Source organism: Cantharellus anzutake (genome assembly GCF_015039405.1).
Source record: "Cantharellus anzutake strain C23 chromosome Unknown EI90scaffold_5, whole genome shotgun sequence".
Taxonomy (NCBI): Eukaryota; Fungi; Basidiomycota; class Agaricomycetes; order Cantharellales; family Hydnaceae; genus Cantharellus; species Cantharellus anzutake.
Genome location: NW_024066955.1, coordinates 1,054,484 through 1,079,922, shown reverse-complemented (window position 1 = coordinate 1,079,922; position 25,439 = coordinate 1,054,484). Strand labels below are relative to the sequence as shown.

General features: G+C 49.1%; 8 protein-coding genes across 8 annotated transcripts; 1 reads left to right on the top strand and 7 right to left on the bottom strand.

The window, feature by feature from the left end:
* Positions 1-7,250: 7,250 nt before the first annotated feature.
* Positions 7,251-7,925, bottom strand: EI90DRAFT_3036091 (uncharacterized protein; the record flags this gene model as incomplete). The annotated part of the gene is made up of 1 exon (XM_039058675.1): positions 7,251-7,925. A coding segment is annotated over exon 1 (506 nt), but the record flags the coding sequence as incomplete, so codon positions are not given.
* A 34-nt stretch (positions 7,926-7,959) lies between these two features.
* EI90DRAFT_3036089 (uncharacterized protein) lies at positions 7,960-8,749 on the bottom strand. The gene is made up of 3 exons (XM_039058674.1): positions 8,534-8,749; positions 8,133-8,426; positions 7,960-8,075 (listed from the first exon to the last, which is right to left on the bottom strand). Exons 1-2 carry the CDS (start codon positions 8,545-8,547, stop codon positions 8,273-8,275), a joined length of 168 nt encoding a protein of 55 aa, XP_038921950.1. The 5' UTR covers positions 8,548-8,749; the 3' UTR covers positions 7,960-8,075; positions 8,133-8,272.
* Positions 8,750-9,698: 949 nt separating this feature from the next.
* Positions 9,699-11,211, top strand: EI90DRAFT_2084567 (uncharacterized protein). The gene is made up of 2 exons (XM_039052550.1): positions 9,699-11,074; positions 11,135-11,211. The coding sequence occupies exons 1-2, from the start codon at positions 10,135-10,137 to the stop codon at positions 11,167-11,169; spliced, it is 975 nt and encodes a 324-aa protein (XP_038921949.1). The 5' UTR covers positions 9,699-10,134; the 3' UTR covers positions 11,170-11,211.
* Positions 11,212-13,150: 1,939 nt separating this feature from the next.
* On the bottom strand, positions 13,151-14,894 carry EI90DRAFT_2085199 (fungal-specific transcription factor domain-containing protein). Its single transcript, XM_039052553.1, has 3 exons — positions 14,785-14,894; positions 14,044-14,675; positions 13,151-13,985 (listed from the first exon to the last, which is right to left on the bottom strand). Exons 2-3 carry the CDS (start codon positions 14,496-14,498, stop codon positions 13,241-13,243), a joined length of 1,200 nt encoding a protein of 399 aa, XP_038921948.1. The 5' UTR covers positions 14,499-14,675; positions 14,785-14,894; the 3' UTR covers positions 13,151-13,240.
* A 409-nt stretch (positions 14,895-15,303) lies between these two features.
* On the bottom strand, positions 15,304-15,944 carry EI90DRAFT_2085055 (kinase-like domain-containing protein). Its single transcript, XM_039052552.1, has 3 exons — positions 15,828-15,944; positions 15,691-15,765; positions 15,304-15,640 (listed from the first exon to the last, which is right to left on the bottom strand). The coding sequence occupies exons 2-3, from the start codon at positions 15,754-15,756 to the stop codon at positions 15,422-15,424; spliced, it is 285 nt and encodes a 94-aa protein (XP_038921947.1). The 5' UTR covers positions 15,757-15,765; positions 15,828-15,944; the 3' UTR covers positions 15,304-15,421.
* A 1,180-nt stretch (positions 15,945-17,124) lies between these two features.
* Positions 17,125-20,545, bottom strand: EI90DRAFT_3036066 (uncharacterized protein). Its single transcript, XM_039058673.1, has 15 exons — positions 20,496-20,545; positions 20,349-20,423; positions 20,117-20,299; positions 19,994-20,068; positions 19,731-19,934; positions 19,629-19,676; positions 19,452-19,566; positions 19,330-19,407; positions 19,158-19,297; positions 18,990-19,121; positions 18,888-18,957; positions 18,658-18,796; positions 18,296-18,622; positions 18,167-18,219; positions 17,125-18,075 (listed from the first exon to the last, which is right to left on the bottom strand). The coding sequence occupies exons 3-15, from the start codon at positions 20,159-20,161 to the stop codon at positions 17,462-17,464; spliced, it is 2,040 nt and encodes a 679-aa protein (XP_038921946.1). The 5' UTR covers positions 20,162-20,299; positions 20,349-20,423; positions 20,496-20,545; the 3' UTR covers positions 17,125-17,461.
* A 1,512-nt stretch (positions 20,546-22,057) lies between these two features.
* On the bottom strand, positions 22,058-24,177 carry EI90DRAFT_2084529 (fungal-specific transcription factor domain-containing protein). Its single transcript, XM_039052548.1, has 3 exons — positions 23,857-24,177; positions 23,004-23,802; positions 22,058-22,919 (listed from the first exon to the last, which is right to left on the bottom strand). The coding sequence occupies exons 1-3, from the start codon at positions 23,870-23,872 to the stop codon at positions 22,175-22,177; spliced, it is 1,560 nt and encodes a 519-aa protein (XP_038921945.1). The 5' UTR covers positions 23,873-24,177; the 3' UTR covers positions 22,058-22,174.
* EI90DRAFT_2084711 (kinase-like domain-containing protein) lies at positions 24,058-25,378 on the bottom strand. The gene is made up of 8 exons (XM_039052551.1): positions 25,365-25,378; positions 25,188-25,300; positions 25,083-25,099; positions 24,936-25,010; positions 24,704-24,886; positions 24,582-24,656; positions 24,296-24,531; positions 24,058-24,226 (listed from the first exon to the last, which is right to left on the bottom strand). The coding sequence occupies exons 4-7, from the start codon at positions 24,972-24,974 to the stop codon at positions 24,313-24,315; spliced, it is 516 nt and encodes a 171-aa protein (XP_038921944.1). The 5' UTR covers positions 24,975-25,010; positions 25,083-25,099; positions 25,188-25,300; positions 25,365-25,378; the 3' UTR covers positions 24,058-24,226; positions 24,296-24,312.
* Between the last annotated feature and the right edge of the window lie 61 nt (positions 25,379-25,439).

Here is a 25,439-nt window from a genome sequence, read left to right as displayed (position 1 = left end):
GCCGTTTTTAACTGGGATGGATATCGTCTCTGCCATTTTCACCGCTTTTTCTTTACTTTACATTTCGGTTGCACAAGCATATTCCTCTTCTCTTTTTCATCTTTCATGACCATTGCAACGCATCTTCTTTTTTCGTGCCTTGGTGTGCCTGGGGTGCGTAAACTGCATCACACATACTTTATTGCTTTGCAGGAGGGGCACGTATCACAAAACTTGGCCTGGGGCATATTTCGTACTACCTCTCCCTAGACGGCAATGCATGAGTGCATATTGCGCGCCGTGACCCTGGCTGGGTTTTTTTAGAGGATTTATAATGGCCTGGCCTTCTTCCCTTTATATTTCCTCACTTCACACGACACATCCTTTCTATTCCCGGCGTTATCTCATGCACTCCGGCCCTCTCCCTTGTGACATCATATCCACGCCCTTGCTTCCTCCCGTTCGAACGTTCCCCTCCTCCCCTCTCTGGCATCACAATCAAAAAAAATGTAGTAGAATCCATTAGAGTAACGCCTCTTGCATTTCAAATCGCGCTCTTCACCTTCCTCGTTGCTGTCGTCATCATGCGTTGCGGTTTCTTCCGCACGATCAGTCCATTTTAACACCTTACAAGTAGTTTTTCTCTTAATCTTTCTGGTCAAGGTCCGGAGTCGTTTACTCTAGCCGGTGTCACCCAGCTTTTTCTCCCAAGACGTAACCCATCAATACACCCCCCTACTCGCGTTGGCTGCATGCCCGAGGCCGAGCTCATCATATCATGCCGTCGCAACCACAAGGCTGTCAACGTCATTGCAGGTTTCTATCTTCCAATCTCTTGACACCAGCGCTACTTTCGCGGGCCGATACTATACTGGTCGCATCATGTGTGTCTCCGATGTTCCGATATTCGATATTCGCGATAATCAGGAGGATAGAAATCCTAGTTGTAAGCCGAGGGGTGCGGCAGTCCCTTTGTGTTCATGCCGATCATTGCGGTCATTTTCTGACCTTTTTTGCACATATATATGTAAACATTCTTTCCCACTTATGGATACACGCACGCACGCGCGTGCGTGTGTGCGCTCGATCGTGCGTGCGTGCGTGGTTACTGCTGCTCTGCATTTTCGTTTTTCCTCCCTTGCACAATTTACATACTCTACATAATCATTCCCTCACGTTCGGAGTCGACAATATAATGTCATTGTGTTCATCATGTGTGGACGGACAAACGGACGGATCCCCGAGCTGGTTTTGCATGTACTCGCGAATCTGCATATATACGATAACACATCCTTGCGATTCGTACACTCCCTAATAATTACTATACATCTCCCCTTGCAACTGGTCGAGGATTTAACGATACCTATATTCGATAAGTGATAAAGGCGGACGTCGCCGATAGCCTCGTCGACCCAACCGAGAGTGTCATGGGCGCCAAATTTGCAACTCTAAAATTAGGGATTTCATGACTAGTTTCAACCGCATACCTCGATGTGGATGTGGGAAGAAGTCTACTTCGTTATGAATCTGTATTCGCAGATTTAAAGAATGTTGAGTTGCAACGCTCCATTGGCCTCAGGGTCCTCATGCAATGTCACAAAAAAGTGAAGGTTGCATTGGCTGAACCATGATCACGTGCACCCGTGCTTACTTTGGCAACTGATTCGCCCACCGGTCTCTAACCTACAGCGCCGAACCTTAACCGACGACTACTGCAAGGCACATGGCCATGCATCCTCTGTTCTGGGTGCCCCTTCTCCCATTTCATTTTTGAACGGACGTCGACGTCTCTCTCTCTATGCCATGTCCATGGATGCAAATGTGTAGACACGCTTTCCAATCGCCTTGTTTATCAAGCCATTAGTTGCCTTGCCTTGTCAATGCATGCATGCCATACAGGCCGAAGATGCTCCAATAGCCGATTGGCGTTTGCGATTATTGTCGATCATTTAATTTAGCGCCCCCTGCCGATGAATACTCGACCCAAAAGATGCCTGTTCTCGGTTAGTTGGAGGTTTAGGTTCTTGGTCTCAGAGTACTGTGTTGGGTTTTCATCTCTCGAGTGGTTTCATGTGATTTTTCTTGCATCAACCATCAATCTTCGTCAAGCGCCACTCAATAATTCGGGGGACTGTGCCATCGCTAGTGTGTCTGGCATGCAGCTGTCTTATCTTCAGCCGAAACGGATCCTTCTGGCACATTTTATATGCGTTTCCATTTTCAACTTCTTTCCGTGGTTGCCTTGTCATACAGTATTCTCAATTTCTTTAGGAATGTCAGAACCCTAGAGTACCGATTGAGGACGAAGTATACGAAAACAAAAATATATAAAATAAGAGGGGGATGGAAGACAACTTAGCGTAGTGCCCCGCCCTCTCAGAGTAAACAGAACTAGCTTATATCTTGAGATGACTATGTCTACCCAGACCGCCCAATCGCCAGTATCTCTGGTTAAGCGCGGTGAGACCGATGGCTGGCTTCCCAAGAACGCGGTAGCAGCGGAGGTGCTCACGACATTGGGGAAGGTGACAATCCCTGAAACTGAGGAAATGTCTACCAGTGCCGACAGTCGTGAATCCGACTCCGAGCTGGAGCATTTGCTCGAAAGAACCATAACCAGCGGCCTACGGCAGACCAAGAGTTACTGGAGAAGACTGGCAGAATCTTGGAGGACATGCGCCAGCAGTCGGATAGTAAGCACGTGAAGAAGAAACCACAAAGAATTATGATACATAACTCTCTTCCCCACCTGTATTTTGAATGGTGAGTACGTGTACAACCCTGTCTGTTAGTCGCTCAAATCTGACAACAAGGGAGAGCAGGGAATGCCCATGCGGAACTGCCGACGATCGATCAGCCGGAGGCTCACATACTCCACTCGTACTCACAATTCAAGAAATTCAGGCCTGGGCCAGTCTGAGTCTCACGACACTCAAGGGGGGAAACCGAAGGGCATCTGGCAGAGTTCATCAAGAAGTCACGAGTACCAGTGTAAATTTGCCAGTGGGGTATCATGTTGTCTTACGAACATTAACGCAGTTGGTTTGAAGAAGTGCAAAGTTGCGATGCCCCATCGGACTGATTTGATGGAAAGATCGCGGGAAGTTCCGCCGCGCTTTATCTCGTGGATTGCCGCACATCTCGCGTTCGGCGTAGTGTCTCGGGTTTCTTAAAAAGGGTTCATCACGAGCGATCTGTGGCTCTGAGACCCCATTCGAACTCTGAATCAATCTGGTGTGATCTTGCTGAAAGACAGGCCAAAAAGGACGTTACGCGCGACATTATATACTAGGGACGGTGCGCAGCTGCGGGCCATGCGGCTGGCCGATCTAATGGGTCCTCATCCATTGCGCCAACTTATGAATCCTTCGTGTGGCCCGTGACCACGCCGGGGATTTGCCTTCCTCCGGTGTGTGAGCCGAACTACATCGCGGAAAACATTGCGCTTTCTGAGACGCGAAGGTTGATGTGACCCCGTAGCCTCTCTTCATGAGCCAACACTCAGACGTTCTGGTTTGTGCTCACGGCAAACAATATTTCCGGGATTAACAAGGTTTCGAAACATCCATTCCCAGAGCTCACGAAAGTCGCCACCGCGAGACCGTCAAGCACGCTCCTAACCCGTCTCTGTGGAGCGATGCGTCTCCGTGCTCTATATCTTGGGCTGTCCCTTCGTTGCTGAAAGCGATGGGTTAGAAGCTTGTTAGCCGCCTGTTGACCAATGTAGGATCTCTAGTTCTCTACTCCATGTGAGAAGGGGTATCATGTTCTGTCTGCATTCGAACCATGGCAGACTCACATGCCAGCAAGTCCTGAAATCTTAATTGCGACATCGTCTTGCCTTTCCGTGCCCCTTGGTTCCATTCCCGATATTGAGGGCGTGTCGTCTCTATTCTAGCCCTATACTTTTCCGGGACTACCCAATCTAGCTTATCAATTCTCAGCGCCAAAAGTTCCATGTCGTGTGGCCATCGTTCTCTGAATGCCATACACATTCATCCCCCTCCGTGGAAGTGTTCTCCCAGCCTTGGGACTCCATTTAAATCCTGATGGATCATCGTAATAATGCCCCTGCCTTCTAATATAAGCTTCCGAAGGTTCTCTCATGCTGCGAACTTGCACTAACACCTGGTTCTTGGACAGCCCGTGGCCGCATGTCCAACTGGTCCTTAGGATAATCATTTTAGATAGGGACTATTGATTTCGAGTCCCGAGAAGAACTACCCATTCGAAACTGGGTGCCGCTTAGGGTTCTAGTTATACTCCCTAAGCCGCAAGCACATTCCAACCAATCGAAAAACAAGTGTTTCGCCTCGTGTGTAGGGTCGTCCATTGCATCTACTCGATGCGAACGGAATATCTTTCCTGGTCCTTTGATGATATATAAATACAATCCCGTTGGCGGTTCTGCATATAGGAAAGCGCGACTGCACTCACCCCTTGGCTATCCACCGTACGGCACGGAAAGTATGGAAAATGGAGAGTGTCCGGACGTGTTTGAAACGATGTCATGTGAGTCAATCGATGGGAAGTGGCTTCATGAGGAGCCGGTGCCAGAAACCCAAATGTGCGAAGTGCCCCGACATCCTATCGCTCTCCCTGCACATTACCGACCACAGGAACTGCCAGCGCGCGAGGTACGTGAAGAGCCGTTACATCCTGTGGCTACTCCCACCCATTGCCGACCCCAGGATACACTGCCAGCACACGCGATATGTGAAGCAGTATCATCACCAGCTACACCTATTTCCATTCATCTCCCGCCCCACGATACATTTCCAGTACCCACAGAAGTGCCGCCACCACTTACAGCTGCCCCCATTCATCATCGGCCCCAGGGCACGGTGCTAACACGCCCGATATTTGAAGAGACGTCGCCCCCTGTCGCTATTCTCACACATCGCCGACCTCAGGCCGATACATTGCCAGCATGCGCGATACGCGAAGCGTCGTCGCCAGTTGTAGCTCCGACCACCCACCGCCGGCCTCACGATGCATTGCTGGCATGTGCGCCACGATCATCATCTGTAGCTACTCCAGCCCGACCCTCGCGTCCCCGCATCGTGGCACGAACATTTCGCGAGCCCTTTTCATTCAACGATGGGGACGTCATCCTGCGCTCGTTGGACATGGTGGAATTTAAGGTTCATTCCCTAATCCTCCGGCTCGCATCGCCCCGATTCTCTGCCTCTATTGACGTTCTACGTGATGAGGACTATGTCGAAGTGCCTCTCGTTGGCACCCTGTTGGAGGCTCTGCTTCGATACATGTACCCTTTGGAGCAGAAACCAACATTTGATTCGCTCGATGCCATCTTGAAGGCCTACAATGGTGCTGTTGAGTTTCAAGTTTCTTGTGCGAAATGTCCACTTTTGGTCGGAATTGCCGACTTCCTCTGCCGGGAGCCGAATCCTTTGCGTGCTTGGGCGATAGCAGAGCACTATGGGTTAGAAGGAAGCAAAAATGCAGCAGCGAGGCGGTTCATTCGAATGGACGATGACCTCCTGACACCTCCTGTCTGCGCACTTCAACGTATCCACGCCCTGAGGTACAACACTCTCCTGACCGTAAAGAGGGATGTCTTGCGTCAAGCACGCGCCGCCGTGTTGAACGTGGTATGGGGTTGTCCTTCATGTTCGAGCTCAAGCCCGAGGTGGAAGGCTATCTATCTTACTCGCGTAGCGGGACAGAATCCGTTTGCGCCAGAAATCACCCAGGATTCAATTTTCGAGCTGTGTTGTCATTTAGGAGGTTGTCTGGGTTGCCCTGGAACGTTCCATTCCAACGAAGCTCGGACCGCGAGAGATAGACTGCGTTGCACCCTAAAGACTATCCTCGCTGCTGTAAATATTCCCTAAAGGAGTACTTACTATGTAATATATGTTATCTCCGCGATTGGGGGCTTCACACTAGAGCTACGCGTCCACGGCATAGATTTCAGGGTTCGCCAGCTAATCTTGAGCACTCCCTCATCCGTGATGTGTTTACCCTACATTATAAAGTGCTCAACACTCTTCGCAGTATAACTAGGTACAGGGACTTTACGGGGACTTGACTGCAAGCCGCTCGGCACGGTGATCGAATATGAGAAGACGTGTCAAAGAACATGCGGGCGGATCCACGCTGTGAAGGTACATACTCGTACCCAATTCAGAGCCGCAGATAATGTACTACTCACTTATGAACGCGGTGCGGTACTACGCATGCTGATCACAGTAGTTGATCAAGATTATGCATGAGATCCGGAACTTCCATGGAAAATTGGTACATGCACATCACTGGCGTCTTTATAATCTTCATGACGTTTCGATTGCGCAAGGCTTCCTTCTCGGATTGGGGAAGGATTCGAGAAAATGATTGACGTATAACGGTTTGTCGTCTGAGACCGCTGCAAGCAGCCTGTACTGGGATGGTGCCAAGAACCAGGGATTTTTCTTGCCGTCGACGTGTAAATGACATTGGTTCATCATATTACCCAGGAATCGGAAAGGGTCCCGGAAGACAGAGCTAGAGTGAGTCAGTGATTCATTCGAACAGCATTTTGTAAGATGTCCTTTATTGTGCAATTCGGGATCGAGACGCGACTTTTATCAAGCAGCAAGAAATATGCAGTACACGTACACGTACTTCCAATAATCTCTATGAGTTGCTAACCAAGTATGTACTTGATTGTGAGCAGGTACAAGGCTCGAGGGTCCCCCTCACTATCCTGTTTGTTTACACCCGCGAACTGTGCAACGCGACACTGTGGGAAGTAAAGCCCCGTAAAAAACTACTTTTTGTCTGGTTTTTCACCATTTACCACAGTTTTCGTGGTATTTTTATCATGGTAAATTATAATATACGTTCGCGAAGTTAAATACCAGACTCCTCAATTCGTAAATTACCACTCAATTCATGGTATTCGAGCTGCGACATATTATACAGAGTTCAGGTGTGCGGATAATGGGAAGTGGCAATGTTCGAGTAGTCATCATTGTCAACGCTAAAAATTGGCCTCACGAGTTCGCAACTGTGATCAATGATGGCCCAACGACGAGAATTCGTGCCACAAAGAAAGTGGCCACAGCTGACTGATGAGACCGATGTGAGTGCGATAATTTGAGTGGTGTCGGAGAGCTTGGTGAAAGAGGTTGCGTCCATATAAGCGCTGCTGTCCGAAACAAGGGCAAGAAGATGCCGCATGGGCATGCTTGTTCCAAAGAGTCCTGGGAACGACACATTTGAGTATTTCATGAAGCTCGCTGTAACAAACCCTTCTCACAAGCGGGATTTCGCGACGTACTTGGGGATTTGAGTCCACCGCGACTTCGTACCAGCAGTGAAGGTCAGCTCAATAGTGGAAGTTACAAAATTTTAGGCGCTCCTACCCGGACAAAGGATGAGCCCCTGTACTTGGTTCGCCGTTCTTGGGCCCACAGGGTGGAGAACTTGTCGCCTCCCCCAACAGTCCATGACTTTCCCCAGCGAGGCATAATTTCCGGAAAGGCTTGATGATATGTTGATGGGGCTTGTTGTACAATAGATCGCAATCTTATGACAATGAGATCGTTGGGAATATGTTTCTTGTTGTGAGGAGCCCCGAGTATGGAAGCCGGCACATAAAGATGTAGTAAAATTTCGATGTGCTTCTAAGCGAGTCAACTGGGTCGGGGCCGCTGGCTGTCTCATCGTGTGCAAGGGGTGTTGTAAATCATAGGAAAAACCGAGTGAACCGTTCTCTGGGCTTTCATGGGCATCAGATCCAGTTGTCTCCCTCTCTGGAAAAACTCTAAGTGCATCGATCGCACTGAGGTCAGCAAGCTGAAGATGGCGCCTGATGATGCAGTCTGGGAGGCCACAGCAAGAACCCCTCCCAGACATGTCCTCCATGGTAGGGGAAATGGGCAGATACTGTTATTGTTACGAAGTCATAGAGGCTGGAGTCCTGCGTGGTGCTTAGACTGAGATCGGGCGATGTTGTTCTCGGCAATTTCCGTACTACTTCACACATCGTTCACTCTACCCGCGCGTCACCTAGATCTGCTCATTTTCTCCCAATTCAACCTTCTCTTCCCTCCGCAACTAGCCAACCTCCCCCCAAACATCCTTCCGAGGCAAGTACTCATAAATCTGCAAGGTCATGGACACTCAGTGTACTGCTCCACCAACAGCGATCCTATGAAGGCCTCCTACCTGGGCGTGTTTCAACGCGTCTTTACGCGTCTTTGCGCATTTTCACATGAATTTTCGCAATTTTATGTGTCTCTAACTCATTGATGAATGAGATATAATAGCTTTTCCTAGAAATTCATTATCCAACGGCAAACAAGAGTTTCCCAGCCTCCATTATGGCATTGCCCAAAGGCCACACTTGTGGTGGAACGTGGTCACCATTATGACAGCCCCACGACAGAAGAAAGCCCGAATCAATGAACCTGGCCCATCTCAGGCCAAGGCCCTGTACGGTACGCCACGGTGTTGCTTGCAAGAGTTGAGCTTTGCATCTGCTACTCATAAGCTTGTTCCTCTGTCATCTTACTCTCAGACTCATGACTTCTTGCATTTTCATTAGGTTACGTGGACCATGCTTGATCGAGTCAAAGCTCGGGTCGTACTTTATTTCTAGCTCGCTGTTCAAATCAATCCCCATCGGTTCTTTTTCTCATTCATGTCTCTCGTAATTCGACCTGATAGAAGTAGTCTCGATTTCACTGTATATTACCACGAAAATGGTCGGAAATGACCACAAATAGCTGTGTTTTTTACCAATCAAAAATGTCGTAAATGACCAAGTCGGAGCAGGTAAATTACCAACTGCACCATGGTAAATTGACCGTTTACCATCATTATCGTGGTCAAAAACGAAGAAAATATAGGTCATTTACCCTCAAAAGCGTGGTAATGGAATCCTGGTAAAGGACCATGGATTTGATGGTAAAATATTATTCAAATCGTAGTAAAAATGATAATATTTTACCATCTTTTAAATGGTTTTTTACGCAACTCCAATTCCCACTGTGGCGATACTCGTATTAGCAAAGTATTGGCTGGTCCTATCCTTGCATACATAAATGCGGGCTCTACGCCACTGAGGTGAAACCGAGAGCGTGAAAACAAAGGAGGATCGAGTGGCAACATGAAGGGAAATGAGAAAGGTTGGGTGGCGATCATGCCTCAAAGCGCTCCGGCCTCCCAATGCAAGTGTGTGCGGCCCGGGCACCTCGCCTTGACAACGTTTGTACCAGGCAACCTTCGGCCCTGACCACCGGTGGCGTTGGGCCGCAACTTCTAGCATATCCATACTTGCTCCGTGTGGTTGATACGGTTGATACCTGGGTTGTGACGCACAACTTGTACTGCGGCATCCAATACAGAATCCTTATGGCCGTTGGTGTTTCCAGCTAGTTCATATCAGAAAGTGGCAACTTCGTGGCGATTACCCAACTTCTGGCTTTCTAGATTATTTCGCGCCGCATCTCACATTAGGTGCGCTCTGATCCTGTCCGATTACAGTCCTTCTCAATTTCGATCTTGTTATGACTATTGTTCTTCAAGTTCCATGCATGGTGAGTCGTGACTAGCGAAGAAGTTTGTACGCCACCGCCTTATCCGTATTACCGTGTAGTTCCAGCCAGTTACATGCACGATGTTAGACAATGCTGTACGAGAATATTAATGTTCCCAGCAACTGCAGGGACACACTCTTCTCACTCTCTTCCAGTGGCCTGTCTCGGCCATTCCCACGGATTGTAAAGCCAAACGTTCATGCTTGATTTCCAATACTGATATTGACGCCGATCGAACACATCTCTACCGAGGCGTGTTGAACCACGCATGACCGTGGTAGAATCGAACGCCCTTAATCCGTGACACGGTTTCAAGAGTCGTCGATCCAAGAGCACAAGTCACGCGTGAGCGCCACACCTTTCTATATATGTTTAATCAACACATTGTACTATCCTGCGAACTGTTCCGCCGTTACCCATCTGTTGGCTCCGTCAAGCGACCTACCATCGGAGGCTGAAGATACGTCAATGGCACTGGCACTGGCAGCCCTGCCGAGGTCAGTTTGGTGATCTCGCAATCCTGCGCTCAGTTAATAGCTGACCCTTTCATCAAGTCTGTCATGGCACGAAGAAGAACCGCCAACCCCGAACGTAGTAGCAAACTCGGATGCGCCAGTCCCAACGTTGCCAGCATCTTCATATATCAACTCGCTCTCTGGGTTGGTCTGCCTCCAGATTCAGGTTATTGTGCTCACTCATCTGCAATAGTGGTAATGCGGGGGGACGCCCTTCCGCCGAAACGCAGACAAGAACGTTCATCAGCGTTGAATTTGAAGGGGCTGATGTGATCCTTCGTGCCGATGACACCGATTTTCGGGTTCATACCACTATTCTTCGCCAAGCTTCTCCTTTCTTCCAGTCATTATTTGAACTACCCCAGCCTCGAGGTTCGGATGACATGGCAGTTATCGAAATGACCGAGGAAGCGGACGTTCTCGAGGTTCTGGTCCGTCTGATCTACCCAAAACCGTATCAACCTTCAATCACCTCGCTGGATCATGCGATTCGGCTGCTGAGAGCAGCGGATAAACTAGAGATTGAGTACGCTGTCAAGCCAATACATGATGCTATCGCTTCGATCACGGAAGCTGAACCCAATCCCGTTCGAGCATGGGCAATTGCTGCTCGGTTCGGTATCAACGCTGCTATCAAAGCGGCGACCGTTCGATACCTCAAGTGCAATGATGAAGCAATGCTAGAAGAACGAGTCGAGGAGCTATGTCATGTGGATGGGCTTTCTCACTTTGACTTTATCACCAAGCGGAAAAATGCGCTGAAGGAGGCAAAGGTCGCAATCGCCGAAACCAATTGGCGTTGTAACGACTGTCAGGGTGCTCCTGCGTGGAGGAAGCAATATGAACGCAGAATTGCGGGGGTCAATCCATTCGGAGGGGATGTATCATCTGAACTGCTGTTCGAAGTTTGTGCCCTTCGGTCAGGTTGTGACAACTGCGTTTCTACTCTTGATTATCACCATGCAATTGCCGTGTGTTCGCGTTTACGCTCTCGACTTCAGAGTATCCTCAATCAGCACTCTGAGATTGGAGGTAAGTGAAAGATCTCGCCCCGCCCTACATCCAGTTCTTGGTTCAAACCTGTTGACTTAGCAACATTCAAACCAAAGCCCTCGAGAGCTTACTGATGGCGCGCGTGCACTAGCAACTGACGGTGACATGTACACCGCTATTTCTTGAGTTTCCTATGCTTTATAGGTGTTGTTCTTGGTTACCCACTTCGTTTGTCGTCTACAGCAGGCAGATATGGATTCCATGTACACATAGTAATGCCAAAGTCATTTGCCTGCTTGCCTGCCTTTACTTCCTTCAATAGTTTTCGTCATTGGCTCGACAGCGCAGGAGCGACTGGACCGGAAACCAGAAAAGAGAAACACAAGAGCTCAGGAGTCTGAGAAAGCAGCCTGCGGATTGAGGTCTGGGCGAAGTCGCAATGAACCCTTCTCATGCATTTTTATAGACAAATCGAAATGTGGAAACACTGATGGGTCAACGCTCCGAACCAAACTACAATCAAGCTCCCACACAGCGAATCATATCCCATCAATGGTTAAAGAGATTCGGTTATGTCAAGCCAAAAAACTTCATGCACAGGACACGCTCCGATCGAAGGACCTCAAGTCTAGAGCAAGTCACTGTAACCTTTCCCTAGCACAAAGCAGTGGATCCCTAGCAATCGAGTACGTAAATGGTTCTTGCCTTGCTATCATCGTCGAGACAACTTGAAACTCGACGTCGCTGTTCTTCAACAAGTCAAAACGCGCGACACGATCGACCGTAGGAAGCCTTGAAACGTCATTCCGCGCGGGCATCGTGCCATAGGCGAGTCAAGTATCGTCTAATCTTGCCTGCCTGCTGCGGATAGCAAAAGCCAGGCGCCCCAGGTACGTGTAGAGCACCTATGATTTGTGTCAAGCAAACAGTAGCATTGGAACCCCCCATCGCATTTACCATCCCTATGGTACTGCATGTCGAGAGCAGTATACTACTGCGGGAGAATATATCCGAAGCACATGTACAGCGAGTGTCGTAGAGGACGACAGTTAAATATGTTGAGGGCCCATGTCGAGGCGCAAGTTACAAACCACTGACGTCTTTAGGACGAACAGTTCAACAAGATGTGCACTGGACGTAGCTCGACTGTTTCGACCATGAACGCTGTCGATGCAAGATGTACAGCCAGACTTGCAGGCAGAAAATTCAAGCAGAATATCCAAAGCGACATCGAATTAAGTGGATTCAGTCGTAATGACGTCTTCAGAATCATCCACACTTTGGACATTCCCACACAGTACTTGCAATAGCCATCTGCGCCTCTTGAAGAGCGTCTTCGCGTTTCTTCATAAGGTCGAGGTAATCGAGAGCGTCAATGGACCTCAGTTCGGCAACCCGCATTCGCAATGTCGTATTTAACACATCTCAAGGCAGCCTCCTTTTCCGCCGGTTCATCGCATAGATGTTTCGCCAGAGCCCATACATGGAGAGTTGAGTTATCCCCTCAATAGTCGCGTAATAGATTGGTAAATAGGTTTGATGGCACATTCAACACTCTCCGATTTGTCCGAGGGCTCGAAGCAATCGTTGCGCGAACATGAGATTGTCGATAGACAATTTGCATCGAAGATGCCAACCGAGGTGTGTAAGACGTGTCTGTATCTCATCGCTGTTTGGAGGCTGAGGCAGGGTTAATATTAGAATGGAGATGCTCGTCGACGAGGGTAGGTGGTATGAACTCGGACATCCGCGTCATCAATTCGTAAAAATGATATCACCATCTTCGTATTCAATGCTGAGTGCAGTGGAACGCGGCGTTGTTACGATAGGTTCTAAGCTTGAATAGTGCATGAACGATATCATGAGGAACAAATCTGATCAGCCAAGGGGAACCCACATAGGGCGGTAACGGTTCTGGGGGGATTGAGGCAGACCTGGAGTGACTCGGCAAGTTCTATGGACCCACGGCCAAGTGAAGCGCAAGTTAGGCTAAATTCTTTGTCAGTGTATATTGCAACCCAATAATTGGGCCCGAAACAGTGGTGAAAGGCGTGAGCGTGAGCGTACGAATGTGAGCCAGAAGCAAGCAGGGGATCGAATTGTTCTCTCAGCTAGCCAGGAAATGAAATAATATCGAGAAGTCACGTCGAAGCAACATTTGTGAGGACACCTGAATTAATACTATGACGCACACCTGGGGCACCATCAAACCATCAATAATTCGAACTTCATCTCGTTCATCACATTCCTCCAAGTCACAGCCTCACCCGTTGAATCCCTCATAGCGCAAACAGCTTCCATCAATTGGAGCGCGGTGATGGTATTCCCCACTGCATTATCTAAGCTTCTCAGTCGTCCACCGAAGAACGCACGCAAGTTTAGATCATCTGTCATGCATCCAGAGAGGCAAATCGGAAAAATTAGGCTTCTGTCGACTTTGTTTACCATGTCGAATGGCACAGCCTCCAATGATAGCTTCAGGGCTGCGACAGCGTCTTGGGTGTGCGACACAGAAGGGGAGTATCCGGAAGTGACCGTGCTCAAGTACAAGAGTGCGGCTTGCCGGAAGATTTCGGAAGTAGGATACGTGTCGGGTACGTTGGGATTGCTATGAGTGAAAGGGTATGCAGAAGAGGAGGATGACTCCATCATAAAGGGTGAGATGGGCTGAGTTGAGCAATCGATCGAGAGGAGTTGTTTGCGAAGTTTGCGCGAGCGAAGCATAAAATCGCTATGTGCAACTTCACGATCGAAAACAGTCCTGGGAACATCGCGGTACTTGTTATGCTCCAAGTTGACTATAGCTGAGAGGCAAAACATGACTTCATCACAACATCCGTTCGCCGACTGGAAAATGTCTGATTGACCGGGGGAATAGTTGAGTAGGTGCTCATACAAGCGAGAAAACCGCGGCGGGCGAAGAAGGGTTATTCCCGAGAAAATGTCCATCCTGTTCAGGCACAATCGTCAGCCGCTCGGGGTGCATCCGAAGATTCGGCACTCACCACATGGTTGTCCGGGCAGCAAAACGACCTTCAGGATTTAATTTGTATATCGTCTTGAGCGGCTCTGAACCACTGTTCAAAATACCGCTACGTGTCTCAAACCAATCGCATGCCACGTTGAGGGCTTCGAGCCAGCCTGAACTCCCGTCTGAACCCCCTTGCCAGCCACCTTGGAACAGCCACCAGGAGATCAAATGGAGTGCTGCAGTGGCCTCCGCTTCGGTCAAGGGACGGCCACTTTTAACTACCGAATTAAGCTCGTTCCGCGCCTTATTGAAATAGAGCTCATGGGAGTTGGACGTGCGCAAATAGCCAACTATGCCCCCTTCTGCAGCGCGCATCCGTGCATCATGCAATGATGACAATGCGAGAATAGCGCTGGTAACACACCCGTCCGGACTCCTAGTGATGAACGAATGCATTACATCGACCGAGGTGCAATCATAAATGTACTGCATCTGTGATACCCGCGAAAAGTAGTAGAAGATGAGGTCCGCTCCACCCTCATCAAATGAAGTCGGAGGCGCGAAGTAGCGGATCTTGGGGACATGGTTGAATGCGAACAAGCCGGAGAAGTCATTGTAAGAGGACGGACCCTCCAAGCTCTGGGTCACCGTTGCCGCGGCCACTTTGAACTGTCGAGCCATATCAGAGAAGTAGTCATCCGTCACAGCCGAGTAGGTATTAGGGATCGTAGGGATCTCAGCCGGCATGAAAGGCACTAGGCTTTCTAATGAAACGTACGAGTTGGTCACCACACCTGAACCAATTCCTATAACCTCCCCCGAATCTGCAGCATCAACGCCTGTGTGGGAGAACGTCAGGCTTGTACCTGGTGGACATCTAAAACTTAGTTCTTGAGGCGTTAAGCTCATCCGCACATCGGGAGGCAGAATGGGACTGCTAGGATGATCGGAGGTGCCAGGCGTATTCCAGCCTGTCGCAGCAGTGGGAGAAATTGGGGATGATGGAAGGTCGTTATTAGAAGTATCAACGCGGACACTCGCCCCATTTGAAGCACGAGTGACAACGGTCGGAGGAAAGACCACGTCCAAAGGCGTGCCTGGCCGGTCTGGTTGGTTCTTCTGACGTGGAAACCCCCTTTCCATAGAAACACAACCGTGTAAGAGATTGTCAATAGTCATGCTCCGGGTGCGATCAAGGTCTTGGAGGACGCTGCTAATTGATGGGCGTTTATCGTGATCTGGTTCACAGCACTGAGAAAGAATGCGCTGAATGGGTATATTTGTATCCCAAATCCAAGGAGGTTTTCGACCCTCAATGGCAGTAATCACCCTGACGTCATTTTTATGTCGGAGAAAGGGTGTTTATCGAACAATACCTGAGGAACCAGCGTCGCTCACCACAGTGTTCCGGGAAATTAAGATACACTTGCCTGTATAGATGTGCACCCAAAGGCATAGACATCGCTGAACACAGTCTTCATCTCCTCAATGATAACTTCATATGAAGAGTACCGTATCGTGTACCCAAGCATAGTCGATGTCGTCTGAGCACCAGTAGACAATTCATTCAACGCACGGGATAGGCCAAAATCACAAAGCTGTGCTTCGCCTTGATCACTTATCAAGACATTTTCCTAAGACAATATCCATGAGCTAAAGATGCGCAATGAAAGGACCTACTCACTGGCTTCAGATCACCGTGAATGATCGGAGGTTCGTGGCTGTGAAGATAGTGCAGTCCATTTGCCATGCCATAAACCTGGTACGCGTCAAAAGAACAGTACGTCAATTGGAAACTCACACTCACCAAGAAAGTCCTACTCGAGTCCGGATGTGCTCTTAAGTACTGCATGAGATTCCCATTGGCGCACCACTTCGACACCAAAATACCCTTTATGTCGGAGCGTTCGCCTACGATGGCATATCCAATGAACTCAAGGATATTGGGGTGCCGCAGATCCTTCCATATCTTGACTTCACGAGTCAGGTGCTGGAAGCGACGTGATGCGTGCTAACTGACTGAAGATTTGTACCCTTACTCTTATCAGTTTTCTGGTCTGCTTGATTTGTTCTGGCACATCGCTAGAACGTGGACGCAATTCTTTATAGCACACCTATATGTCAACGCCATATGCATATGCATTATAAATCGTGGAAATATCAGGTTTGGAGGTATCACTGAAACTTACTCGAATGGTCTGAGCACCTGGCGGTGTCCAATCGGTCGCATAGACGGAAGAGTACCCTCCCGTTGCCTTGAGCGCCTTAGCACGATGATCGAGTTCGGTGCTCACGTCTCGCACAGAGGACAGACCGACTCTGAACTCCTGGATAAATGCCTCCGCAGCAGGGTCAAGGAAAGAGTCCTTCATCATTCCATGCTCAGCCCTGGAGAGGAGTCCTGCCCTTCTGCCCATGCGACGGCATAAGTACCGGTATGTTCCGTCAAACTAAATGGGGAAGAGACAGACCACAAGCCACAAGCGTTAACTGCCTTTCGCGGCAAACATTTTCCTTTTCATCTTATCTCTTGGTATCGTGCCGCTGAATGTGGAGGGTCATATACGGTATGCTCGAACTTTGCTCTGGGGCTTTGCATCGGAATATAGGGAGGAAGGCATACGGTGGTTTGAAGCAACACAAACCAAGGTGCAAGACGATTGCGAAATAGTCGGGAGTGATAGTTTCCCCAACCGATTTTTGGTAGGCAGGTGACCAGCCTCACTTTAGGGGAAGCTCGAACGGGATAGGTGATGTGAACCTAAGGCTTGGGCATCTTCATAGGAACTATCGCTATCTCATCGTTGTGAGGCTGAGGCAGGGTTAATAGAATGGAGATACTCGACGAGGGCGGTGGTATGAACTCGGACATCCGCGCGCGTAAAATGACATCACCATTTTCGTATTCAATGCTTAGTGCAGTGGAACGCGGCGTTGTCACGAATTCGATGGATTCTAAGCTTGGATGGTGCATGAACGATATGATGAGGAACAACTCTGATCAGCCAAGGGGGAACCCACATAAGGCGGTAACGGTTCTGGGGGGATTGAGGTAGACCTGGAGTGACTCGGCAAGTTCTATGGACCCGCGACTGAGTGAAGCGCTGGGACTACAAGTCAGGCTGTCAGTATATATATGTTGGCTCACTCCACAACTGGAGAGAAATACAAGGCGAGGTCACCAAGAATTGGAATGCGGCAATAGGTTGATTACCATTTAGGGCAATCCCAGATTCCACTAAAGAAAAATAAAAGAAAGCAATATGACAGCAAAGCGGAAGACACAGGATCCGGGTGGCAAGTGAGAAGGGGTGAAAAGCAGGAGTGCACGAATTGAGCCAGGAAACAAGCAGGGATCGAATTGTTCTCTCAGCTAACCAGGAAAAGAAACAAGCCATGTCGAAGCAACATTTGTGAGGACACTTGAACCATTATGACGCACACCTGGGGTGCCATCAAACCATCAATAATTCAAACTTCATATCGTTCATCACATCCCTCCAAGCCACAGCCTCACCCGTTGAATCCCTCATACACCAAACAGCTTCCATCAACTGGAGCGCGGTGATGTGGTTCCCCACTGCGTCACCTAAGCTTCTCAGTCGTCCACCGAAGAACGCACGTAAGTTTAAATCATCCGTCATGCATCCAGCCAGGAAAATCGGAAATACTAAGCTTCTGTCGACCCTGTTTACCATGTCGAGTGGCACAGCTTCCACTGCGATCTTCAGTGCCACGATGGTGTCTTGAGTGTGCCGCAGAGAGGGAGAGTATCCAGAAGTAACCGTGCTCAAGTATAAGAGTGCAGCCTGGCGGAAGATTTCGGAAGTAGAATACTTGTCCGGCATGTTGGGAGTGCCATAGGTGAAAGGGTATGCAGACGAGGACGACTCCATCGAGAGCTCAGTGAAAAGCGCCGAAACTGGCTGAGTCGAGCAATCGATCGAGAGGAGTCGTGTCCGAAGCATGTACGAGCGAAGAATAAAACTGCTGCATGCAAATTCACGATCGTGAGTCTCCATTGTGGTGCGCTCATCGTGGTACCTGTTATGCTCCAAGTTGACGATAGCTGAGAGGCAAAACATGACCTCATCACAGCATCCGTTCGTCGACTGGAAAAGTCTGATTGACGCGGGTAGATGTTCAACAGATGTTCATACAAGGAAGAAAATCGTGGTGGCGAAGAAGAGTTATTCCCGAGAAAATGTCCATCCTGATCAGGCAAAACTCAAACCCGTCAGCAACTTGAAACCAACCGTTCAGGATACATCGGGAGATTCTGCACTCACCACATGATCATTCGGGCAGCAAAACGACCTTCTGGGCTCAACTTGTATATCGTCTTCAGTGGCTCTGGACCGCCATTCAAGATACCACTATGTCTCACATACCAAACGCACGCCACGTTGAGGACTTCGAGCCAGCCTGAACCTCCGCCTTTCCCGCTTTGCCAGCCACCTTGGAACAGCCAATAGGAGACCAAATAAAGTGCCGCAATGGCCTCCGCCTCAGTCAAGGAACGGCCACTCTTAACTACTGAATTAAGCTCATTCTGCGCCTCGTTGAAATAAACATCATGGGAATTGGACGTGCGCGAATGGTCAACTATACCCCTTCTGCAGCGCGCATCCGTGCATCATGCAATGATGACAACGCTATGATAGCGCTGGTAACACACCCGTGCGGACTTTTAGTGATGAGCGAATGCGCTATATCGACCGAGGTGCAATCATAAATGTACTGCATCTTTGATACCCGCGAAAAGCAGTAGATGATGAGATCCTCTGATTCTTAGTAAATGGAGTCGGAAGCGTCAAGGAGTGGATCTTGGGGCATGGTTGAATGCGATTAAGCCGGAGAAGTCGTTGTAAGAGGACGGACCCTCCAAGCTTTGGGTCACCATTGCCGCAGCCACTTGGGGATCCAGTCCCCATTCGACAAGCATCTGGAACTGCGAGTCATGTCGGAGTAGTAGTCCGTCACAGCCGAGTAGCTGTCATAGGGACTAGGGATCCCAGCCGGCATGAAAGGCACAAGGCCTTCCAAAGAAACGTATGGGTCGGTCACCACACTAGAATCAATTCCTATAACCCCACTGAACCACAGCGCCAACGTCTGTGTGAGAGACCGTCAGACTTGTACCTATTGGACATATGCATCTGACAAACCTAGTGCTTGGCACATTAAGCTCGTCCGCAGCTCGGGAGACACGGCGGGACTGCCAGGATGATCGGAGGCGTCAGGCATATTCCAGCCTGTCGCAGCAGCGGAAGATATTGTGGATGGGGAAGCTCGTTGTTATTAGAAGTATCAACGCGGACACCCGCCCCGTTTGAAACACGAATGGCAATGGTTGGGGGAAGGACCACCTCGTCCGAAGACGAAGGGATGCCTGGTCGGTCTGATTGATTTCCCTGATGTGGACCCCCCTTTCCACAGAAACACCACCGTGTAAGGGACTGTAAACAGTCATGCTCCGGGCCCGATCAAGGTCTTGGAGGACGCTGCTAATTGATGGGCGTTTATCGTGATCTGGTTCACAGCACTGAGAAAGAATGCGCTGAATGGGTATACTCATATCCCAAATCCAGGAGGTTTTCGGCCCTCAATGGCAGTAATCACCCTGATGTCATTTTTTATGCCGGAGAAAGGGTGTTTATCGAACAATACCTGAGGAACCAGCATCGCTCACCACAGTGTTCCGGGAAATTAAGATACACTTGCCTGTATAGATGTGCACCCAAAGGCATAGACATCGCTGAACACAGTCTTCATCTCCTCAATGATAACTTCATATGAAGAGTACCGTATCGTGTACCCAAGCATAGTCGATGTCGTCTGAGCACCAGTAGACAATTCATTCAACGCACGGGATAGGCCAAAATCACAAAGCTGTGCTTCGCCTTGATCACTTATCAAGACATTTTCCTAAGACAGACGGTGCAATATCCATGAGCCAAAGATGCGCAATAAAAGGACCTACTCACTGGCTTCAGATCACCGTGAATGATCGCAGGTTTTTGGCTGTGAAGATAGTGTAATCCATTTGCCATGCCGTAAACCTGGTACGCGTCAAAAGAACAGTACGTCAATTGGAAACTGACACTCACCAAGACAGTCCTACTCGAGTCCGGATGTGCTCTTAAGTACTGCATGAGATTCCCATTGGCGCACCACCTCGACACCAAAATACCCTTTATGTCGGAGCGTTCGCCTACGATGGCATATCCAATGAACTCGAGGATATTGGGGTGCCGCAGATCCTTCCATATCTTGACTTCACGAGTCAGGTGCTGGAAGCGACGTGATGCGTGCTAACTGACTGAAGATTTGTACCCTTACTCTTATCAGTTTTCTAGTCTGCTTGATTTGTTCTGGCACATCGCTGGAGCGTGGACGCAATTCTTTATAGCACACCTGTAATGTGTCAACACCATATGCATTGTAAATCGTGGAAATATCAGGTGTGGAAGTATCACTGAAACTTACTCGAATGGCCTGAGCACCTGGTAGTGTCCAATCGGTCGCATAGACGGAAGAGTACCCTCCCGTTGCCTTGAGCACCTTGGCACGATGATCGAGTTCGGTGCTCACATCTCGCACAGAAAACAAACCGAGTCTGAACTCCTCGAGAAATGCCTCCGCAGCAGGATCAAGGAAAGAGTCTTTCATCATTTCATGCTCAGCCCACTGGAGACGAGTCCTGCCCTTCTGCCACGCGGCAGCATAGTACCGGTATATTCCGTCAAACCAAATGGGGAAGAGACAGACCACAAGCCACAAGCGTTGACTGCCATTCGCGGCAATTTAAACATTCTTTGAGATTTTCTATTTTATCTTATCTCTTGGTATCGTGCCGCTGAATGTGGAGGGTCATATACAGTATAAGTACTCGAACTTTGCTCTAGGGCTTTGCATTGGAATATAAAGAGGAAGGCATACGGTGATTTGAAGCAGCACACACTGCACAGACCAAGGTCGCGCAAGACGATTGCGAAATAGTCGGGAGTGATAGTTTTCCGCAACCGATTTTTGGTAGGCGGGTGGCCCGGCCTCTCTTTAGGGGGAAGATCGAACGGGATAGATGATGTGAACCGAGGTGTGTAATATTAGAACACCAACTTTGTTTACATCGGGAAGTTGTGTGGCGGTTATTCGTAGCGGTTATTCTGGGGCGCTATGAGGCGTTGGGGGCGTTTTGCCCTTTCTTATTCAACTTAAAACTCCCTTTGTACGACGACGTTGCCACTCAGGAATGTCGCGTATATAAGGGAGGAAATTTCTTAGACTTTCTCCCTCAGAACTCTTATTCGAGTCTGAGGTGAGAACTATTTCTCAGTATTTTATCTTATAACTCATGTATAATTCTTGTCGCAGTCTAGGTATTTACAATATAGAACTCTTATTCGAGTCTGAGTCTAACGCGACATAGTCTTAATCCTAATATGTGAGACTTGGGCATCTTCATATATAGGAACTATCGGTATCTCATCGCTGTTTGGAGGCTGAGGCAGGGTCAATAGAATGGAGATGGCTTGACGGGGGCCGGTGGTATGAACTCGGACATCCGCGTGATCAGTTCGTAAAATGACAACACCATCTTCGTATTCAATGCTTAGTGCAGTGGAACGCGGTGTTGTTACGAATTTCAACTTACAATGGATTCTAAGCTTGGATGGTGCATGAACGATATGATGAGGAACAACTCTCTCTGATCAGCCCAGGGGGAACCCACATAAGTAAGGCGGTAACGATTCTGGGGGAATTGAGGTAGACCTGGAGTGACTCGGTAAGTTCTATGGACCCGCGACTGCTAGGGACTACAAGTCAGGCTAAATTCTTTGTCAGTATATATATGTTGGCTCACTCCGCAACTGGAGAAAAATACAAGTCGAGGTCACCAAGAATTGGATGCGGCAATATATTGATTACCATTTAGGGCAACCCCAGATTCCAAAGAAAAGAAAGCACTATGACAGCAAAGCGGAAGACACAGGATCCGGGTGGCAGGCTAGAAGGGGTGAAAAGCGGGAGCGTACGAATGTGAGCCAGGAAACAAGCAGGGGATCGAATTGTTCTCCCAGCTAACAGGAAAAGAAATAATATCCAGAAGTCACGTCGAAGCAACAAAGACACCTGAAGCATTATGACGCACACCTGGGGCACCATCAAACCATCAATAATTCGAACTTCATCTCGTTCATCACATCCCTCCAAGCCACAGCCTCACCCGTTGAATCCCTCATATCCCAAACAGCTTCCATCAACTGGAGCGCGGTAATGTGGCTCCCCACTGCGTTACCTAAGCTTCTCAGTCGTCCACCGAAGAACGCACGCAAATTCAGATCATCCGTCATGCATCCAGCCAGGCAAATCGGAAATACTAAGCTTCTGTCGACCCTGTTTGCCATGCTGACTGGTATAGCTTCCACTGCTAGCTTCAGTGCTACGATGGCGTCTTGAGTGTGCGGCACAGAAGGAGAGTATCCAGAAGTAACCGTGCTTAAGTATAGGAGTGCAGCCTGGCGGAAGAATTCGGAAGTAGGACACTTGTCCGGCGTGTTGGGAGTGCCATGGGTGAAAGGGTATGCAGACAAGGGCTCAGTGAAAAGCACCGAAACCGGCTTAGTCGAACAATTGATCGAGAGGAGTTGTGTCCGAAGTTTGTATGAGCGAAGAATAAAACTGCTGCGTGCAACTTCGCGATCGTGAGGCTCCATTGTGGTGCACTCATCGTGGTACCTGTTATGCTCCAAGTTGACGATAGCTGAGAGGCAAAACATCACCTCATCACAGCATCCGTGCGTCCACTGGAAAAAGTCTGATTGACGCGGGCAGAAGTACAAAAGATGCTCATATAAGCCAGAAAATCGTGGTGGACGAAGAAGAGCTATTCCCGAGAAAATGTCCATCCTGTTCAGGCAAAACGAAGGGAGTCAAACCCTTGGGCAACTCGAAACCAGCCGTTCAGGATATATCGGAAGATTCCGCACTCACCACATGGTTGTTCGGGCAGCAAAGCGACCTTCTGGGCTCAAATTGTATATCGTCTTGAGTAGCTCTGGACCGCTACCGCTATGTTTCTCAAACCAATCGCACGCCACATTGAGGGCTTCGAGCCAGCCTGGACCTCCGCCTTTCCCGCTTTGCCAGCCACCTTGGAACAGCCAATAGGAGACCAGATGGAGTGCCGCGATGGCCTCCTCAGTCAAGGAACGGCCACTCTTAACTACTGAATTAAGCTTATTCTGCGCCTTGTTGAAATAAAGCTCATGTGAATTGGACGGCCGCAAATGACCAATTCTGCATCCTTCTGCAGCGGCCCTCATCCGCGCGTCATGCAATGATGACAACGCGATGATAGCGCTGGCAACACACCCGTGTGGATTTTTAGTGATGAGCGAATGCATTATTTCGACCGAGGTGCGATCATAGATGTACTGTATCTGTGATATCCGCGAAAAGTAGTAGAAGATGAGGTCCTTTTGAGTCTCAGCAGATGGAGTCGGAGGTACTAAGAAGCGGGCCTTGGGAACGGGATTGGATGCGATCAAGCCGGAGACATCGTTGTAAGAGGATGGACCCTCCAAGCTCTGGGTCGCCATTGTCACTGTCTCTTGGGACGGTCGAGTCACGTAAGAGAACAAGTCATCCGTCACAGCCGAGTCATAGGTATTAGGGACCACAAGGATTTTAGCTGGCATGGAAGGCACTAGGCCATCCAAAGAAACGTATGAGTCAGTCCCTACACTAGAATCAATTCCTATAACCCCTACTGAACCCACAGCGCCAACGTCTGTGTGAGAGATCATCAGGCTTGTACCTATTGGACATATGGTATCTGACAAACCTAGTGCTTGGCGCATTAAGCTCGTTCGCAGCTCGGGAGATACAGCGGGACTGCTAGGATGATCGTCAAGCGTATTCCAGCCTGTCGCAGCAGCGGAAGATATTGGGAATGATGGAAGCTCGTTGTTATTAGAAGCATCAACGCGGGCACCCGCCCCGTTTGAAACACGAATGGCAACAGTTGGGAGAAGGACCACCTCGTCCGAAAACGAAGGGATGCCTAGCCGGTCTGATCAAGGTCTTGGAGGACGTTGCTAATTGATGGGCGTTTGTCGTGATCGGGTTCACAGCACTTAGAATGAATGCGCTGAATGGGTATGTTCGTATCCCAAATCCAAGGAGGTTTTCGGCCCTCAATGGCCCTAATCACCCTGATGTCGTTTTTTATGTCGGAGAAAGGATGTTTATCGAACAATACCTGAGGAACCAGCGTTGCTCACCACAGTGTCCCGGACAATTAAGATACACCTGCCTGTATAGATGTGCACCCGAAGGCATAGACATCGCTGAACACAGTCTTCGCCTCCTCAATGAGAACTTCATACGAAGAGTACCGTATCGTGTACCCAAGCATAGTCGACGTCGTCTGAGCACCAGTAGACAATTCATTCAACGCACGGGATAGGCCAAAATCGCAAAGCTGTGCTTCGCCTTGATCACTGATCAAGACATTTTCCTAAGACAATATCCATGAGCCAAAGATGCGCAATCAAAGGACCTACTCACTGGCTTCAGATCACCGTGAATGACCGCAGGTTTGTGGCTGTGAAGATAGTGTAGTCCATTTGCCATGCCGTAAACCTGGTACGCGTCAGAAGAACAGTACGCAATTGGAAACTGACACTCACCAAGAAAGTCCTACTCGAGTCCGGATGTGCTCTTAAGTACTGCATGAGATTCCCATTGGCGCACCACCTCGACACCAAAATACCCTTTATGTCGGAGCGTTCGCCTACGATGGCATATCCAATGAACTCGAGGACATTGGGGTGCCGCAGATCTTTCCATATTTTGACTTCACGAGTCAGGTGCTAGAAGCGATGTGATGCGTGCTAACTGACTGAAGATTTGTACCCTTACTCTTATCAGTTTTCTAGTCTGCTTGATTTGTTCTGGCATATCGCTGGAACGTGGACGTAATTCTTTATAGCACACCTATAATGTGTCAACATCGTATGCATTGTAAATCGTGGGAATATCAGATTTGCAAGTATCACTGAAACTTACCCGAATGGCCTGAGCACCTGGCGGTGTCCAATCAGTCGCATAGACGGAGGAGTACCCTCCCGTTGCCTTGAGCGCCTTGGCACGATGATCGAGTTCGGTGCTCACGTCTCGCACAGAGGACAAACCGAGTCTGAACTCCTCGAGAAATGCCTCCGCAGCGGGGTCAAGGAAAGAGTCCTTCATCATTCCATGCTCAGCCCCTGGAGAGGAGTCCTGCCCTGCTGCCATGCGGCGGCATAAGTACCGGTATGTTCCGTCAAACTAAATGGGGACGAGACAGACCACAAGCCACAAGCGTTGACTGCCTTTCGCGGCAAAGTGCCCCCATATTTGTTTTTCTGTTCATGTCCCCAGTCT